The sequence below is a fragment of the Ceratina calcarata genome, unplaced genomic scaffold (assembly GCF_001652005.2).
Source record: "Ceratina calcarata isolate Rehan_Ccalc_2016 unplaced genomic scaffold, ASM165200v1 scaffold125.2, whole genome shotgun sequence".
Lineage (NCBI taxonomy): Eukaryota > Metazoa > Arthropoda > Insecta > Hymenoptera > Apidae > Ceratina > Ceratina calcarata.
Window position 1 is genome coordinate 32,148 of NW_017133516.1, and position 16,616 is coordinate 48,763.

At 36.5% G+C, this 16,616-nt stretch overlaps 4 protein-coding genes across 10 annotated transcripts; 2 read left to right on the forward strand and 2 right to left on the reverse strand.

Moving 5' to 3' along the window:
• Position 1: 1 nt before the first annotated feature.
• Positions 2–6,491, reverse strand: Spred (Sprouty-related protein with EVH-1 domain). 5 transcript variants are annotated; one of them, XM_018028629.2, is made up of 6 exons: positions 6,036–6,491; positions 4,974–5,295; positions 4,727–4,895; positions 4,473–4,534; positions 3,850–4,400; positions 2–3,692 (listed from the first exon to the last, which is right to left on the reverse strand). In XM_018028629.2, exons 1-6 carry the CDS (start codon positions 6,053–6,055, stop codon positions 3,536–3,538), a joined length of 1,281 nt encoding a protein of 426 aa, XP_017884118.1. In that variant the 5' UTR covers positions 6,056–6,491; the 3' UTR covers positions 2–3,535. The 5 variants fall into 5 exon arrangements, with proteins under 5 accessions (XP_017884118.1, XP_017884127.1, XP_026671386.1 ...); XM_018028638.2 differs by having other exon boundaries at positions 4,473–4,498; positions 6,036–6,490; XM_026815585.1 differs by lacking the exon at positions 6,036–6,491 and adding an exon at positions 5,354–5,997.
• A 1,053-nt stretch (positions 6,492–7,544) lies between these two features.
• CycC (cyclin C) lies at positions 7,545–9,495 on the forward strand. 2 transcript variants are annotated; one of them, XM_018028603.2, is made up of 6 exons: positions 7,545–7,916; positions 7,995–8,100; positions 8,182–8,288; positions 8,419–8,625; positions 8,700–8,951; positions 9,025–9,495. In XM_018028603.2, the coding sequence occupies exons 2-6, from the start codon at positions 8,069–8,071 to the stop codon at positions 9,228–9,230; spliced, it is 804 nt and encodes a 267-aa protein (XP_017884092.1). In that variant the 5' UTR covers positions 7,545–7,916; positions 7,995–8,068; the 3' UTR covers positions 9,231–9,495. The 2 variants fall into 2 exon arrangements, with proteins under 2 accessions (XP_017884092.1, XP_026671393.1); XM_026815592.1 differs by having other exon boundaries at positions 7,545–8,100.
• A 6-nt stretch (positions 9,496–9,501) lies between these two features.
• Positions 9,502–11,689, reverse strand: mrn (general transcription factor IIH subunit 4 marionette). 2 transcript variants are annotated; one of them, XM_018028588.2, is made up of 7 exons: positions 10,941–11,688; positions 10,746–10,870; positions 10,468–10,673; positions 10,233–10,406; positions 10,059–10,145; positions 9,763–9,978; positions 9,502–9,682 (listed from the first exon to the last, which is right to left on the reverse strand). In XM_018028588.2, the coding sequence occupies exons 1-7, from the start codon at positions 11,452–11,454 to the stop codon at positions 9,601–9,603; spliced, it is 1,404 nt and encodes a 467-aa protein (XP_017884077.1). In that variant the 5' UTR covers positions 11,455–11,688; the 3' UTR covers positions 9,502–9,600. The 2 variants fall into 2 exon arrangements, with proteins under 2 accessions (XP_017884077.1, XP_017884084.1); XM_018028595.2 differs by lacking the exon at positions 9,502–9,682 and having other exon boundaries at positions 9,848–9,968; positions 10,941–11,689.
• A 128-nt stretch (positions 11,690–11,817) lies between these two features.
• On the forward strand, positions 11,818–14,661 carry LOC108627402 (sorting nexin-24). Its single transcript, XM_018028616.2, has 3 exons — positions 11,818–12,114; positions 13,740–13,933; positions 14,149–14,661. The coding sequence occupies exons 1-3, from the start codon at positions 11,962–11,964 to the stop codon at positions 14,330–14,332; spliced, it is 531 nt and encodes a 176-aa protein (XP_017884105.1). The 5' UTR covers positions 11,818–11,961; the 3' UTR covers positions 14,333–14,661.
• Positions 14,662–16,616: the final 1,955 nt, after the last annotated feature.

The following is a 16,616-nucleotide window of genomic DNA, read 5'->3' on the forward strand; positions in this document are numbered from 1 at the left end:
CTTGATTTTATGACATCTCGTCATGATACAATATATTTATTTCTTATACATTTGGATTATGATACATATCTTATATAATTACAATGATACAAGATTTAAACATTTATGATATAATGAATCTGTGAATTAAAATCGTATTTCGTTTTAACTGTTTATAGCATTTACATCATCAGTGAAAATACTCTCTAAGTTTTTACATGGAAACTCGCATTTGAGCCACCAAATTGTGTTTGCACATTTTTTTTCCACTTCTAGCAGGCACCTTATATATGCATTTTTTTTTCCCAGTTTGACAACTTTCACATATATTTTTTCGTGTACACATATTCTCTAATAATTGTGCATACTTTTCCGCGTTCGTCAGCTCGTTATGTTACATGCATATACATAAGTCGCACGCTCTTTTTGTATATGCATCCATACGTGACTGTGGATCGATAATTATTATCATCAACATTGTCGTATAATTATCGTACAAACTATATTTAGTTATATTTCCTATTCATTATTGATCATTATAATTATAGACATCGTTTTAATATCTTGGATCAATCACGTTCCACATTCGCGCTTCATAATTAAAAAGAAATTTAAATAGAATTACGTACACGCTCGCTCAGTCATGCAAACTTTTCTCTTCTCATACAAAACTACACCTGTGACAACGATTATACAACATATTCTTTTACATCTCATTTTGGTATGAGTCATCACAACGGACTTATTGAAAAAATAAATCTTTTGTACTTATTTTAACTAAAAAAGAAACGGGTCGCAATGTTTAATTAAATATCATACACAGAAAGAAATCGTAGTTACGCGTACCAGAGGAATACTTTGAATCAACGGGTATTAACAAAACTTTCTCGATATCAAAATTAAATATTTTTGTATGGCAGTAAACAATTTAATATTTACACAGTATTATACGCTTTAAAAACAAGGGTTTCTACAATTTTTGTACGAATGCCATTCAAAGCTCAACAAATAAGAATCGTCAAAAAAATCTAAAAAATTTTCCTCCTATGTAAAATAGTTTCATCTAATTTGTTAATGAAATTATATACAGTGTTGCATAGGTGTGCGAGGTCTATGGACACGATCGTTTTAAATTTAGAGCACAGGACAATTTTTGATACAAAAAAGTATTTAGTTAAGAAACTGAACTAAAAATACATTATTATTATTGGACTAGAAACATATAAGGCAAACAAAACTTATTGAACAATAATACGTAGTTAATTCTTTACTTCATGTACGTCCCTAAAATATTTAATGCTCTTTCCTAAACAAAACTTATTGAACAATAATACGTAGTTAATTCTTTACTTCATGTACGTCCCTAAAATATTTAATGCTCTTTCCTAAACAAGTAAATTTCTGTAAAAAATTTGTTGATCTAACTCTTCGGGCAATTAATTAATTATTCCGAAGGTGAGATTAACTTTACCATTTACATTTTAAGAATTCTCTATTCTACATCAGTCACGTGATCCATCAGTACTAACTATTATATCATTTTCGAAGTATTGATTGAAAATTATAATTATTAGTTCCCAGCTTGCATTAATATTTATGATCACGTACAATGAGCAAGGAAATAACTATGCTTTTGTGCCACACTTAATCATTCTTAACGCTTCAATAAGTTCGTAATTAATTTTGTCCCAATTAATATTTGAACATCAAATTCAGATGCTTAATGCTTAATGCGAATAAAGGATTTTTCTGCAACCATCGTAACATGAAACACTCATAAAGAATGTATAATTATTGATCAATAAGGAGAATTATTGCTAAAAACCAACAGCATCCATCTTTCAAAAATACCTTAATTTCCTAAATATTCAAATATCATGAAGATCATTTCAATTACTGTAGAGTACATTGAATGAGACGAGTTACTCACTAGTTGCTAGTACAATTAGAAAAATAACGAAGTGGATAACAACAGTAGAGCGAAATGAAAGTTCTTTTAAGAGTGCCAAATATGTTACAGAAATATATATAATACATACACTATAAAGTAGAGAGATTCAGATCTGCAAACAATCCGTTTTGTGCAAAACAAATTGCCAACGTGGATACGTCGTTTACAATATTGTACAACTCGGTTTATCACTTAGCTCTAAGAACTGAAAACATGTTCCAATACATAATAAGCCTCAAACTGACAATACGTGTACTTAAAAGTTTTCTTAAGCTTATCTTCATTCCGCATGAAGTAATAAGATGAATAGTACTAGAAGTACCATGCTAGTAAATAGTAAATACTGATATTATTTAGCGTGTAACATCGTGTGCCAACGTAGTGAAGCGTAAGAAATTTCATTTAACAGATAACCGGCTATATAGTTTATATAAATATGAATATTTCGTAAATATTAAAAGCACAATACAAAAAATGAATATAAAAACCAAATTGCGTGTTATAGTAAACGAAATTATTTACTCCAGGTAAGCACGATCACTTTCCATCGAATGATCGTGCTTAATGCCTTTATGTTTTCTGAAAATTTAAGTTTCGCCAACCAGTTTGTGCTAATTATTGAAACCGACTAAAAATTCGCAATCTTTCTCATAAAACATTTAAATTTCAAAATATACACATACGTTTTCAATTAAATTAAATTTAATTTAGATCATTTTCTTTATAAATACACACTACGAGACAAATAATGTCAACACTGGGTTCAAATGTACAGTAATATACAAAACTCGTACTTAAAAAAATAAAAAAAGTTCAGATAACATATTTTACATTAATAATAGAGGTGCATTTACTTTTAATTTTGTGACGAAAGTGTCGAGACACAAACTAGATTAATAAATTAATTGTTTTAGATTAATAAATTAATTTAGTTATTATAATACCACACAGATTTTTTTTAATGCATGTCTTTATAGTCTTCGTCGATCACCACGAATTCAATCTTATAATTATATAGGGCACAGTTTCCTTTCTCTCTCTCCCTCTCACTCGCTCTCTTTTATTGTTTCATTTTTTTATATACGAGACGAAAACTAGCTTTCAAACTGGGAATAACAAATTGTGTCACATTTCTTGAATGAATTCTTACATTGTGCACCATGTATCACAAATAGTTGGTCAGTCCAGATATAATTATGATGGACCAATCATTCAGAGTTGACACTAAACGACGTCCATTCTCAAATTGTTCAATGTACAGATGTGACTAAATAATGCATTTTGCTAATAAAATATACAAAATGTATGGAATATACATGGTTTCACGGCTAAATGCGATAATTTGTGTAATATTTTTTTCTGGGGGGGGGGTGTTACTTTTTTTGTTACTTTTTTGTCCTCCTTTTTTGAAACAAGTTATTCTTAGAGATGACGCTGATGGATAAGTGCATGTACTGGTAACTGTCTACCCCTTTGATACCTCTGACAACGTCCCATACTCAAGTCGTGACACTCATACACATTAGCCACAGCACCGCGTGATGAAGAGAACTTGGTTGTTGATTCAACCGAATATGGAGCAGAGATATCAAAGGGTTCCTCCAGTTATTCCATCGGATGGTGACGTCCACCGCATATTCCACAAGACGTGCCACACCAATGAATGGCTCTTAGTGGAGGATAAATCCACAAGCAAGGAACGATCAGTGATAATAACGCCAAACCAAACCACCTGCGTCCGCATCCTTCTTCTGTGCTACAACTGCACACAAGCCGATATTGATTTACTTAGCGCCCTTACCAACGTATTGATAATCGTCCCGTCAAACACGTAATTATCAAATACACTCACGATATTCGAATTCTATCGTGACGAAACAGGACTGACGGCAGTAATATTTCAAGTAAATTTGACTCACCTGCAAGGATTCTGAGAGAAATCACCTTCGGCGTCACTCATACAGTGGTACAACATACCCTGAGCACAGGACAGACACGAAATTTTTGCGATTCCCCGTTTAATGGGATCGGGTGCGTATTCACAAGATCCTCTAGGATTGTGCTGCTCTGTATACAGTTCTTGGCAATGTTTACACCGTAATTGTACATTACGTTCCATGGTAGTTTTAGTTGGTTGCGATTCTATAATATCCGGTTTTTTGAGAGAACTGCTGGTATTATGTCTATTCAACCGGTCTCCTTTATGATCGCCGATGATCGGATATAAGTATTCGTGATTAAGCGTCGTGAGCTGCACGTATGAATAGCTATCTGATCCAACATCTTCGGCCGACGCGAGAGGATGCTGAGACGGTGGCACTTTTATTGATGGTCCACCAATATAATGAATAGGTTTCTGTGAATCAGGAATATCTGAACACTGGGAATGATAATTGGGAACTCGTACTATTCCGTGAGGCGTATCCGATGATGGACGCGGTTCCAGCGGTTCCACAGGTAAGTTCAAAGTCTAAAACGCAAATTCAACCTTACACATACTGAACAACACTAGAAATTTCACTCGCCTACGATGAATGCCTACCATAAATACATCTTCGTCGCCAGCGTCTAATGAATTACCGGATAACGTCGAATTGGTCAACCCTGCACAACAAAGTAGAAACACAGTTAGACAGTCATACAAGAGTGAACAGTAGAACATAGAAGTTTATAAGTCTAACACTCTTACCATTTTCACATTCCACAAAAAGTAGCAACGAAATATCGATAAGTTAATGAAACATCTACTAACGATGCGGATTCATTAAAATTACTCCGATCCAATTAATAATTTACCTTCTAACAATTCTTCAACAGCCGTACGAACACCTTTGTCGAAAGCTCTCGCGTCCGCAGCCGTTTGAAACGTTAATCCGAATCTTTTATCCCCTGTCCTCCAGTGATGAAAAGTTGGCATTACCTTATTATATTCAAAATCCTTTTTAATTGTACAGCTAAGAACGACCTGTGGAGAAACAGACAGACATTTAACTCAACGGATCAACTACTATGTGCTACTGTGATTAAGAAATGGATGTATTACTGATTGATCAGTGATGCGTTTCCCATAAATAAGATACTCGTGCCTCTTCTTAGGTGTACCTGACGGGGAACTATTAGAAGATCCATGACTTTGGGTATTAGCAGCAGCTGTAGTTGATACAGAGTGCGTAGTATTTGTATTAGAGGCAGTTGTAGTAGAAACACCAGATCCATTAGTGTTATTGGTCTGGTGTCCACTCAAAGAAGTTGGTCTCCGTCTCACCGAAACATTTGCTAAACCACCACCACTCAGAGGAACCCAACCACCTGAACTGTCATCCCTTGTCATTACCTGGGCACGAACCCTCACTAGATAGTTACCACTAAAAATGAAATGCCAATAAATTAACACCACACCGAGTGAATTCCCATCACACTTACACTGCTGTTACACATACTCATTATGCTTTCCTCTTTAATTGATTAAACATTTTCATTTTAATTGACAGTATTCCATACGTTCGTATGAAATTCATTTTTATTAGAGAAGGTATGTAAGAAACGAGGCTCCATTCATAGTTTTGAAATCGGGGAGAAATTGGTACGCGAATGAAATTACTTAAAAGGCGATCTAAAAAACGCGCAAGACCGACATGTACGCGAAAGCGAAGAATCGCTGTTATATACAACGCGATAGCAGATGTTACGCGGTGACATCGATTTAATGAATGAACGGTCACCCCTACACGGACACGGGATAACACATCGACACTTAAACTGAAATCATACGTTCGCTCGTGAAAAATGTTCGTATGCTCGAGCGGAACACGACACGTTCCCGAGGCAGAGAATAAACTACGTATCCCGAGCGTTAAATGCCAGGAGCTTAAAGGAGAACCGATTGATAGGTGGGAAATACGTTAAAGGGGAATGGGTAGGATAAGGTCAGACGGAGCTGTCAAGTGTCGCGCGTTCCGACCGACGCTTCGATTATCGACGGGAAAGGGGGAAAACGTTAAAACCCATAGATAGCCACGGACGTTTCAGACCCCGGAGCGGAGCAAACCATCGGAAAGTACATAGTATGCATCGCCGTGCTCGGTTCCCGCAAGTGATTACTTACTCCTCCGACGCCTCTGTCATGGTTCGAGCTGTCAAACCCTTTACTCAATGCCCACTTTTTCCCACACTTCACCATTTTCGTCGCATTGAAAAGACATTCGGCCGCGATTCTGTTTATGGAGCTTTTTTAGGCTAGTGCCAACCACAGGAAGCGCCCCAGTCCTCCTCCCTCTCGCGTTCCCCGTTGAGTTCATCCCCACGCCCGTTCCGTACCCACAGTCCACGCCTGCTCCCTTTAAGTTTTACCGACCGCCGTTTTCGTTTCGGGAACATTTCTCCCTCCGCATGTTTTCCAACGCCGCTACGCCAGACGAGGCACCGATCATTCTCGCGGCCAATTAATCCGGGACATCACTTGCCAATATTTTCTCGGACGCGGCACGCACGCACGGCGAAACGAACACTTGGTACGAGGCGAAACTCGCGCATCGACGTTGCCCACCCCGATGCGAACCCGACTGACTTGACTATATGGTGTGGCCTATCGACGCTTTTACAATGAAAGCTACCGGTCTGCGCAACAGGATTCATTCATCGATGCAGCCCATACAGTCATGTTAATAATTAAGCGCGCTATCGTTTCTCTATGGCAAACCGCGTAGAGCGCGTAGACTACGCGTATTCCTGTACACTCCCGATCCTGCGTATTTGTTTTAATAAATATTTTACAACTCTTATCCTCTTTACTTAATCACATGTACTTAAATCTTTTTATAAATAACACAATAGGAAGATAATAATTCTGTAAGCCTTTAAAAATAATTTTTATACAGTCATCAATATTAACGTTTTCATAATTTTCTATAAGACCGTATAATAACGTTGTACCTTTATCTTGTAATTTAATAATACGCTCGTTAGCTCACGAGACACAGTATCGACTTTATTAGTTCCATCGGCTCGCATATCCTTATTTAACCGCGTCCCTGAACTTGGAGCGTTCATTTTCCGGTAGAATTATTAGGCCGACGATAAGTCGTAATTATATGGGTCGATAATTAAACTTTTTGTCAAAGTAAATATATTGGAATTTATATACCTCCTAGATATAAGCATTAAACTATGTTGTAGTTGTGGAACGTTGAAAAGTATGCGCACGCTTTTCCAGAGAAAAGGCTCAAGGATAGGAGCTGATAATTTTAAAAGCGCGTTATTAATAGAAGGATTCAATATATAATTGACAATATTGAACCTTGTGGTATTATTAAATTATAAAACGGAGTGTAGAGAAAACTAGGTACCTGCGACGTGGAGGTGATTTATTAAAAAATAGTCTCCGCCGCAGCTTCGTGTGGGATAAAATATTTAAATGGCCTTAAGCTCAATGCATGACATTATTTAAATTCATATTGTTTGCATCTAATTTCATAAGTCAACGTGGATGATTTTATCCTTTATTATACTCCCACGCGAAAAAAAGAGCATCGATCCACGTTAAGTCATTCAGCTTTTTACTCGTTTTCTACTCTGTGTGTACTAATGTTGGTTAGTAATTCATCGTAGAAAATGTTAGCACTACGAGTGCACTTGAGATAATAAGAGTCCTCGTTGCACTGCACTCGCTTGTTCGAGGAAAATCATTTTACCATTTACATTCAAGCTATTCGCGACAATGTTTCGTGAATTATTATTGTATGATCTATATTAGAACGATCATGTGCACGTGCGTTACGAATTGTACCATAGAATATTCGTATCATAGCTCGGAACATCGTTTCGAATAGTATCTCTCGAACAGCAAGAGCACAATCGTCTCTGATGCGAGCAAAATCGGTAAATTTCTGAACGCCGAGGAACGACAATAAGCCGAAGCAAGGTCGTTTTAGGAAACGTGAATTTAAATAATGTTAGTGACCGCGAGAAGGATGTTGACGCCTGTGATGTTCGTGTCGAATTTTGTATTTATGCAGCGATTAAAGTAAAGAATTCAGATGATTCAAATTAGAACTGCGTATTCCAGAATCTGGAAATAACAGAGGCACGTTGAGGATACCTGCGCATTGTTGCGGCGATTTAATTAACAAGGGAAATAATATGGCTGGTAATTTTTGGCAGAGTTCACATCAGTAAGTGCAGATATTTTAACATAACTTTGACTTAAAAGAATTTTATTTCATAAGATGCTAAAGAATTCACATTGTTTCCAGTCAACAGTGGTTATTAGATAAACAGGATCTGGTGCGAGAACGACAGCACGATCTATTAACTTTTACGGAGGAAGAATATCAAAAGTTGTTCATCTTCTTTGCAAATTGTAAGCTGAGCATTAATTAGTCGAGAATATCGTCCGTTTGATTTAAAATTGCAACCTAGATAATAAGTTACTCATGAGTCTAATGTAACTGCATATTTGTTTACTATACTATTCTTTATACATATTTCAGTAATACAAGTGTTGGGTGAACAATTGAAGCTCAGGCAACAAGTCATAGCCACAGCAACTGTTTACTTCAAAAGATTTTACGCTCGCAACAGCCTGAAATGCATAGACCCTCTGTTATTAGCACCTACGTCAGTTTTTCTAGCATCGAAGGTAGAAGAATTTGGAGTAATTTCTCATAACAGATTAATTGCAGCTTGCCAAACTGTAGGTATGTACGTTCAAATAAAAGAATTATAAATAGATTCTTTCAAAAGATATATACTATTTAATTTGATATTCCAGTCAAGAATAAGTTTAACTATGCTTATTCACAAGAATTTCCATATCGTGGAAGTCACATTTCAGAATGTGAATTTTATCTTTTGGAACATTTAGACTGTTGTTTAATAGTATATCAACCATACAGACCTCTATTAATTCTTATACAAGATGTGGGTCCAGATGAACAATTATTAACGTTAGCATGGAGGATAATTAATGATAGTTTACGTACCGATGTGTGCTTATTGTATCCACCATACCAAATAGCTATTGGTAAGAGAATAGTGCTAAATTACAATCAAAACATCGAATGAAAAACGATAGACATAAATGAAAATATTTTCAGGATGCTTACAAATAGCTTGTGTGATATTGCAAAAGGATTTGAAGTCATGGTTCGCTGAACTGAACGCTGACATGGAAAAGATCCAAGAGATAGCACGTTATATAATTAATTTGTACGAACTGTGGAAAACGTATGACGAAAAGAAAGAGATTCAAGGTTTGTTAGCCAAAATGCCGAAACCTACTCCGTCACCACCACAGCACTGACAACAAGCTCCTTTACCACCTAACACGTGTATATTTGACGCTGACGTGTTACAACAGAATTGAACATTACATACTTTGTTCGATGTACGTATATATAATTTAAAATTGACTCGGTATATTTTAACAAACAAATTGAAATATATTTTATGTGATTAAACTGAAAAGTAAGTTTCAATCGGTAATTACTTCTGTACATTGGGACAATTTAGGGCTCTATGATAAAAATAAAAATCTACTTTCTGTTTAAAATAAACTCGTTCTTTTGTAGTATTTGTCTTTTCCGTAGTTTTATTTCATATTATCTTACAGATATGGAAATTGAAAAAAATACATTACAGTTGTACACCAAATTTTACTATAATTACTCTAACTAGCTGGAACTTTTCGAATATCGTTTCCAAAACTTTTTTACATCATCGTGGCCAGCTTTCGTAACCACCATAGTTCGCTTTCTATAAATAAATATTAGAACACATAAGATTTTCTTGAAATAAAGCATTTGACAATAAAATACTTAGTATAAGAACAGAACCTGTCACTTTGCCAAATTAATACTCCAGTGGAAAGAGCATGATTCCGGAGGACTTCGAAGTCAGCTTGAGAAAGGAACTGGCTGTACAAAACCCCTTCGCTGAATATAAACCTGTTCCTCTCGTTCTCCCATAATTTAATTTGGTCAACTATGGTAGGAGGTAAAACTGGAGGACCTGCCTCTATCATTTTACTGTGAGCATGTTGCTGCAAATAACTGTCAATATAGCAAAATGCAAATTAACTGTTTTCTTTCATACTCTGGCATACGACAAAATTATTTTAAAAGGAACAAACCCTATAATTTGAGCAGCTGTGATCCCACTTTTTAGAGCTTGCCGTACAGAGTCTCTTGTCAATATCGACACAACTAAGTTTGGAAACCTATAAAAATGTGTTTTATGTTAATGTTTTATGTTTATGTGTTAATTTTAGAGTGGTATTATACAAAATAAAGACTTCAAATCATACCTATATAACATTTCACAGAAAAGACCAAGTAAGGCGACTTGTAAATTCGAATTAGTGTAAGCATACACTCTGTAATTTGTTTCAACAACGATGTAACCTTCCTTTTGTGGATCCCTGGACAAAGGTTTGTTTTGTCCAGTCGCAATATTGAGTGCTAATCTCGTTGGATAAAACCTACAAACACATTTAAGATTATCTCAAGCAATTATTCTGGAGAGAGTAGATTACACTTTACCTTCCAGCTTTTCGTTTTCGTTGATAGACGAGACCAAATTCTCTTAAATGTTGTAAAAACGTTAAGAGACCCTCAGACATTCCTTCGGTACTATAGTCTTTACCAAGGGTTGAAAAATTAAGTTGAAACAAGAAAGTAAGGCACTCAACCAAATCAAGACCCCTTGCTTCTATTGTATCCAGGTATTGTAAAATAAAATACCATACCTAGAATAAACATTAAATTTAATATATTAAGACATTTGTACGCACGTAATATTTGCAATTCTGTTTAAATACCTGTGCTGCAGTTTCCAATAAAAGAAACTGAAAACCTGCTTGAGTAATAACTGGGCTTCCATCAGCTTCATCTCTTTTCATTAACCCAGCATGCAAAAGAATTCTAACAGCATCAGCAGATATGCCTGCAATATAAAGTCAATCTAGTGTTAAGATTCTCAAAAATAATTAATTTCCTTGTAGTGAAGAATCTACCTTCTTGCTGCTGTGAGCCAACCATGTAATGTAAAACGCATTCCCATCTTTCTAAAGCATACGAGTCTAAGAATGCCACATCCCTAGGTTTGCTATCGGTTTCTAATTGATTTGACATCGTCCATGGTTTTCCGCCACCCAGAAGGACTATTTTCAAATTCTTTTTGAACGTAGTGTTTAGAATCCATCCAGGTAATCCACCTGGTATCGACGCTTCCTTCCACACATTCAACTCGTTTAATATGGCAACTACTTTTTGGTGTTCCTCGAAATGAAGCTTGGAACACCAGGAAGCAATAACGGCCTGAGGTACCGATTGTTCGACGAACAACAATCGCATAACATAATGTTTTGCTATTACTGGCAGTTCGCGGAACACCGCCAAACAAATCGGAGGATTGTGGTACAACTTGTTCAGTATTTCTGGAGGACGTGACTTCAGATACTCCTGAAGATTTTTACATTGCAATCCGGTAGGTCGTAACAAGTTTTTACCACTTATCGTATTTGACATTATCCCTCAGACTGAACAAAGAACTGCATGGAAACATCAAGTAACGTTTGTGTTTATAATAATGTTACATTCAGATCTTCCGTTTATCTTTTTATACAGATGATTGTATAAACTGTCTCGCTAAATCACGGGAGTAATACGTTTCATTCAATAATTGTAAAATGGACAACTTTTCGTTGATTAAACTGCATAAACACCTCCCTTGTTCGGACGATGGACATAACATAAACGGAGAAGTATAGTCTGGTATAGTCATACCTAAGTAGGTGGCGCTAGACTCGTGAACTACTATACTACTATTGTCCTGCTCATACATATAGCAATAGGAATTCCTACGTACAAATACAAAGAATGACAGTGACAGACACTATTGGTAGACAAGACGGGCGCTTGATTTTACTTCGAGAACAGTGATGAGTGATCGGTCCGCCGTGTTTTCCGTTTAATTACTGCGTTGTCAATCGTGTCGGAAGGGTTTCGAGGCTCCAGAAAGTATCTAGCGATGCAATGTATCAAGTTTTCATTAACGGATACCGTTTGGCCGAGGTGTCACACGGCAAGCCGTATTATGTTTACTGCATCGAGGTATTCGAGTCCGAGGCTGGGGCTAGATATTTCGTCGAGAGGAGATACAGTGAATTCAACTCGCTTCATCGAACGGTATGTTGTTATTTCATTTTCGTTAGTAAAACTTAATAGCGAAACAATTAATTAAGATTCGAATACGAACGAGCATTCGGATTTAAAATGTTGATCTTTGTGCTTGTGCTGTGTTTCCTTGCTCTCTTAAGAAAGAAATACATAATCTTTACGTTATTCTTAGAAATGTGTTGATGTATCTATTAAGAAGTTAACCTTTTTAGAAAAAGGTAATAAATGTGGCCAATTTTAATTGTACTTTGTGTATACACTATCTTTAAAAATCATTCTATATATATTTTACGCTTGTCCTTGGTTAAGGTCTATTTTTATTTCACATTGAGAAAACTGTTCTCGCTCTTTTATTAAATTATCTTGTTGTCTGGGAGTCGCGATGGCTGCAAGTATAATTCCTACTCGCGGTATTCTCGGATTCTATTCTAAATCCAAGTCCGACTGAGACAATGGGTAGTATTCATAGTTGTTACGTATTTTTAAGATCGTCTTAATTAAGACTTCAAAATAAATAACGACTCTGAATACCGCCTAATAAGTAAATTATTGCCTCCTCTTCGAATGATTGGGTTTTTAATTCTACTACTACGTAATACTACGTCTTACGGTTAAAGAAGAAGGTGGGAATTACAACACACAGAAACAGCAAAAAATTCATGTATCAGATTGTATCATAAATTATTTATTGAAAGGAAGAACAACAACAATTGAACAGAAAGAATTGCTTACAGCTATTGTAGCCATACGGGCAATTGTAGTAAAAAGGATAGATATAGATGGATAAAACTATATCTTCATTCTTGCGAAATGCAGTGGAAGAGAGAAGGGGAAATGTATCTTTATCCATGACTAGAAACTGCAGAAGAACAAGGACAGCGTTACTGTTTACTATTCTAGCTACTCTACTTTCTTTTCCATTCACTGTTCCGTTGCATGGCTAAACATGAAGTTAATTCAGATTAACCGAGGATTTGGCTACTATCAAATACTGAACAGTAATCGTGGATTATATAATAGCACAACGCCTGTATTTACATCGCAAATGTATGTGCATATATGTATATGCTAACTTTAGTTTCCTCCGTTGCAATTTTACGGACAATAAAAATATATACGTTGAAACTCCTTTCGAATTTTTAGTTATTTCAACTGAATTTTTTGGGATTTTTATATTTATCTAATTGAGGAAATCAAATAGGCAATTAATTAGTCCCTCGTTGAATCGTATACATTTCCGATAGCGCGCGATGATTAGTCATATCAATAGCTCGCTTCATCAACGTTTTCACGATGCACGAGTTACGTAGCTACATTCCTCAACAACTGATTCAGTACAAAACATTTATGAAACTTTATACACATATGCGTGGCCAGCGTTTTAGAGTTCTTTTAGAGCGCAACCAGATCGCTTGAAAGCCGCGCAGGAATTAGCGGTCGGTGGTAAAAAATATTTTTCACACAGCGCAAGCAGTCGTTAATCAGTAGTCATGTTTCAAATTGTAAGTTAACAAGCGTGTGCAATAGTTAATTAACATCTCTTTACGAACAACTGTGATGTACGAAAATGAAATCAGTGAACGTGTTCGTTCAAAATAATTATTATCATTTTGTTGAGTGATTTTTAACTGCAGCTGAAAAAGGACAATGTGGACGTCGCTCCGTTCCCGCCGAAGAAGGTACGAAACTGCCAGCCGAAAGTACTCGAGCAGAGGCGAGCAGCGCTTGAAGTTTACATCCAAAAAATGTTGAGGCTTCCAACCGCGAAGCAACAGGTTCTCAATTTTCTAGGCATAGAGGATCGCTCGCCTGTCGCGTCGTATAAAAGGTACTCGCTTATGTAAGAACACCCATAAACTTGTTACAAGTCTCCACCTTCAAACATATGTACATCCTCCGCGGGATGATATTCTCTTCATTTGAAAATTTCTTTACGCACAATCAGCGTCTGTCGCTTGGAGTAATTAAATAAATAAGATAAATGGTATCAGAAAGATTAAAGAAACTTCAAGCGCAAGGACTCATAAGAAGAATTTGTTTCAGTACACATGTTAATAAGGAGGAGGAAGAGGAGGAGGAGGATCAGCAGCAAGATCATATGTACACTCTTGGTCATCAGTCATCAGTGATAACGTTCCACTGTGATCCGTACGTCCGGCCGAACACCAGAAACAGTCTTCCGGATATTGTGATTAACGGCGTGCTTACTGGCATATACAAATCGTGAAAAGATTACAAGTTGCTTCTCTAGGAAGAGTCCTAGGCGAATCACGAATCACGCGCAAATTAATACAAAAAGTTCCCACATGCCGTTGAAAGATAAAAGCGGTGGGTGACAGGAAACAGAAGATAGGAACGAGTGCTTCCATTTCATGTATATTCTGACGTTCCATTGAATCAAGTCCAAGTCGAGTCCAAGCTCGATTTTTAAAGGATACAAGAGAATCGATTTTAATTAACGATCGTGTTCTAACTCCAGCAGAAGTTTAAAACAAATGATATTTATGTACCTCTTATTGTAACGCAAGGAAAATACACGTTTCGTTTATATTTGAATCATCGTCTTGTTTATTTCATCTCATTATTCTCAGAGTTTACATTACTTGTGACATTCATCTTAATTCTATTTTAACTTTATCGTATTGGATAGCTGGATTGTAAATGTAAATGTAACTCATAAGCGGATCTCTTGCGGAATTTTTTTTTGTTTACTCGCATTTATAATTCGTTTACTACCGTTTAGAGTGGATATCACGGACACTCGATACAAAAAAACCCATTACCATCGACGTTACTACTCTAACGTCGGCACTGTTTTTTTTTCTTACGTTTCTCTCACGAGATGCTCGAGCAAAGATTAAATATTATGTATCATGAAAAAGATAACGATTTCTAGCTGATTACTTTTCGTTTTATTTCTTTTAATTCATTGCTGGTAGGCGAATGATTTAGCAGGTGAGTTATCTAGCCCCTTGTTTAATTATAGCCACGAGATTATGCCTGCCCCTGCCATTTAATCGGACCTATCGATTCCCTATCTTAAATCTGTCATCTATCGAACGCTAAGAGGGTAAAATGGCATGAGAAACAGGGGTGAATTGAGTGAAACTCAGACGGTGTATGTTATGTATGTAATTCGTTTGGTCCACTGGATCGGGCGTGTTCGTGTTGCACTCGACGCGCAGTTTTCTCTTCAACGTTTATTCAATGTGCTCGGGTTTGCTGAAAAATAGGAAATCTCTCTCTTCCCTCGCCGATGCGACAGCTCGTCGTCTCCTTCGCGTACGTCGCGTCGTTTTCTTTGTTCGTTTAGAAAAAAATTGTGCAAACGCGAACCGTGATAACGCCGTGTCAACGGTAGTAACATGTATCTCGCGATTATAGTAGGACCTTGTCTGTTTTTCTTCGTATGTATGTACAACTTACAATCTTTTTTTTTATACTGTTACAATTAATTATTATTATTATGTAGTGGTAATAAACTGAACCTCACGGGGATGAACGCCTGGTTACACTTTTTTTTCTTCTCTCTCTCTCTTTCTCTCTTTCTCTCTCTCTCTCTCTCTCTCTCTCTCTCTCTCTCTCATATCAAATGTAGTACGTACTGCGTTAAATGTATTAATTATATACAAGCTCCTCAGTCTTGTGCGAAGTGTTCGAAGACAATTTTCGGTTCTAGTACACTTTCGCCTCGATGAAAACTAATGTTACGAAAATTCTACTTTATTTCCGAAACCATTCTTCTTTTAACTGTTTCCTTTCACTTTGTACGCGACTTCAGTTATTGTGTATCGAGCGAACGAATCGAAAGGCGATTTCATCGGTGACCCGGTGGCATGACACAGATACAAAATTCGTATCGGTTTTTGTTTATTATAGCGATAGAAAGTTACACTGTAATTTAGAAGCTTATTGCCCGTCCGTGGCAGTAGTTCTTTTTTTCAAATCTCATTATTTTCGCTCCTTTCAAATGTCTCCATAGTTAAAAAAAACGAGAAACAAGAAGATCTGAATAAAAAATGACAAAACGAGGGTAGATCTTCTGTTAAAGACTTTGAGGTGATGTACCACCTAACGCAGTTACTTACAAGTCTCGAAATGTAACTTACATAAAAAAGAAATAAAATAAAGTTGAATAAAAACGAGTTGTTGCCGTGATACGCGGACAGTGTAGTAGGTCAGCGCATTTTATTATTTCGCAGGGGTTTCTCAAAAGAATTATAAATGGGTAAAACGATTGTTGTCTGTTATCGATTAAAACGTAACGAAGATCAGTACATAGTGAAACGGTAGTAAATAATACTATTCGTAGTATGTCAAGGTAGCCGTTACTAAGATAGTGTCACCATCCACTTCATCCCTATTTATAATATGTATATACGCGTTATCGTATATTCAGAAAGAAGCCCTAACTTACATCTCGAACGAAATGAGTATTATTGTACAAATCAGAAGTCCCCGTATGCTGTCGAACACACGTACAACTCGCCTGCCCCGGATAACGTACAACC

What these genes read in the sequence shown, in the direction of transcription:
- Spred (XM_018028629.2), bottom strand. Translation starts at nt 6,055, where the DNA reads ATGACAGAGGCGTCGGAGGA. An exon ending in ATGACAGAGGCGTCGGAGGA is followed by an intron (nt 5,296 to 6,035) that starts GTAAGTAATCAC and finishes TTTCATTTTTAG; the next exon opens with TGGTAACTATCTAGTGAGGG. An exon ending in TGTTGAAGAATTGTTAGAAG is followed by an intron (nt 4,535 to 4,726) that starts GTAAATTATTAA and finishes TTTGTTGTGCAG; the next exon opens with GGTTGACCAATTCGACGTTA.
- CycC (XM_026815592.1), top strand. Translation starts at nt 8,069, where the DNA reads ATGGCTGGTAATTTTTGGCAGAGTTCACATCA. An exon ending in TGCAGCTTGCCAAACTGTAG is followed by an intron (nt 8,626 to 8,699) that starts GTATGTACGTTC and finishes TTGATATTCCAG; the next exon opens with TCAAGAATAAGTTTAACTAT. An exon ending in ACCATACCAAATAGCTATTG is followed by an intron (nt 8,952 to 9,024) that starts GTAAGAGAATAG and finishes AAATATTTTCAG; the next exon opens with GATGCTTACAAATAGCTTGT.
- mrn (XM_018028588.2), bottom strand. Translation starts at nt 11,454, where the DNA reads ATGTCAAATACGATAAGTGGTAAAAACTTGTTACGACCTACCGGATTG. An exon ending in TGGCTCACAGCAGCAAGAAG is followed by an intron (nt 10,871 to 10,940) that starts GTAGATTCTTCA and finishes TTTATATTGCAG; the next exon opens with GCATATCTGCTGATGCTGTT. An exon ending in TATTGGAAACTGCAGCACAG is followed by an intron (nt 10,674 to 10,745) that starts GTATTTAAACAG and finishes TGTTTATTCTAG; the next exon opens with GTATGGTATTTTATTTTACA.
- LOC108627402 (XM_018028616.2), top strand. Translation starts at nt 11,962, where the DNA reads ATGTATCAAGTTTTCATTAACGGATACCGTTTGGCCGAGGTGTCACAC. An exon ending in TCAACTCGCTTCATCGAACG is followed by an intron (nt 12,115 to 13,739) that starts GTATGTTGTTAT and finishes TTTTAACTGCAG; the next exon opens with CTGAAAAAGGACAATGTGGA. An exon ending in CCTGTCGCGTCGTATAAAAG is followed by an intron (nt 13,934 to 14,148) that starts GTACTCGCTTAT and finishes AATTTGTTTCAG; the next exon opens with TACACATGTTAATAAGGAGG.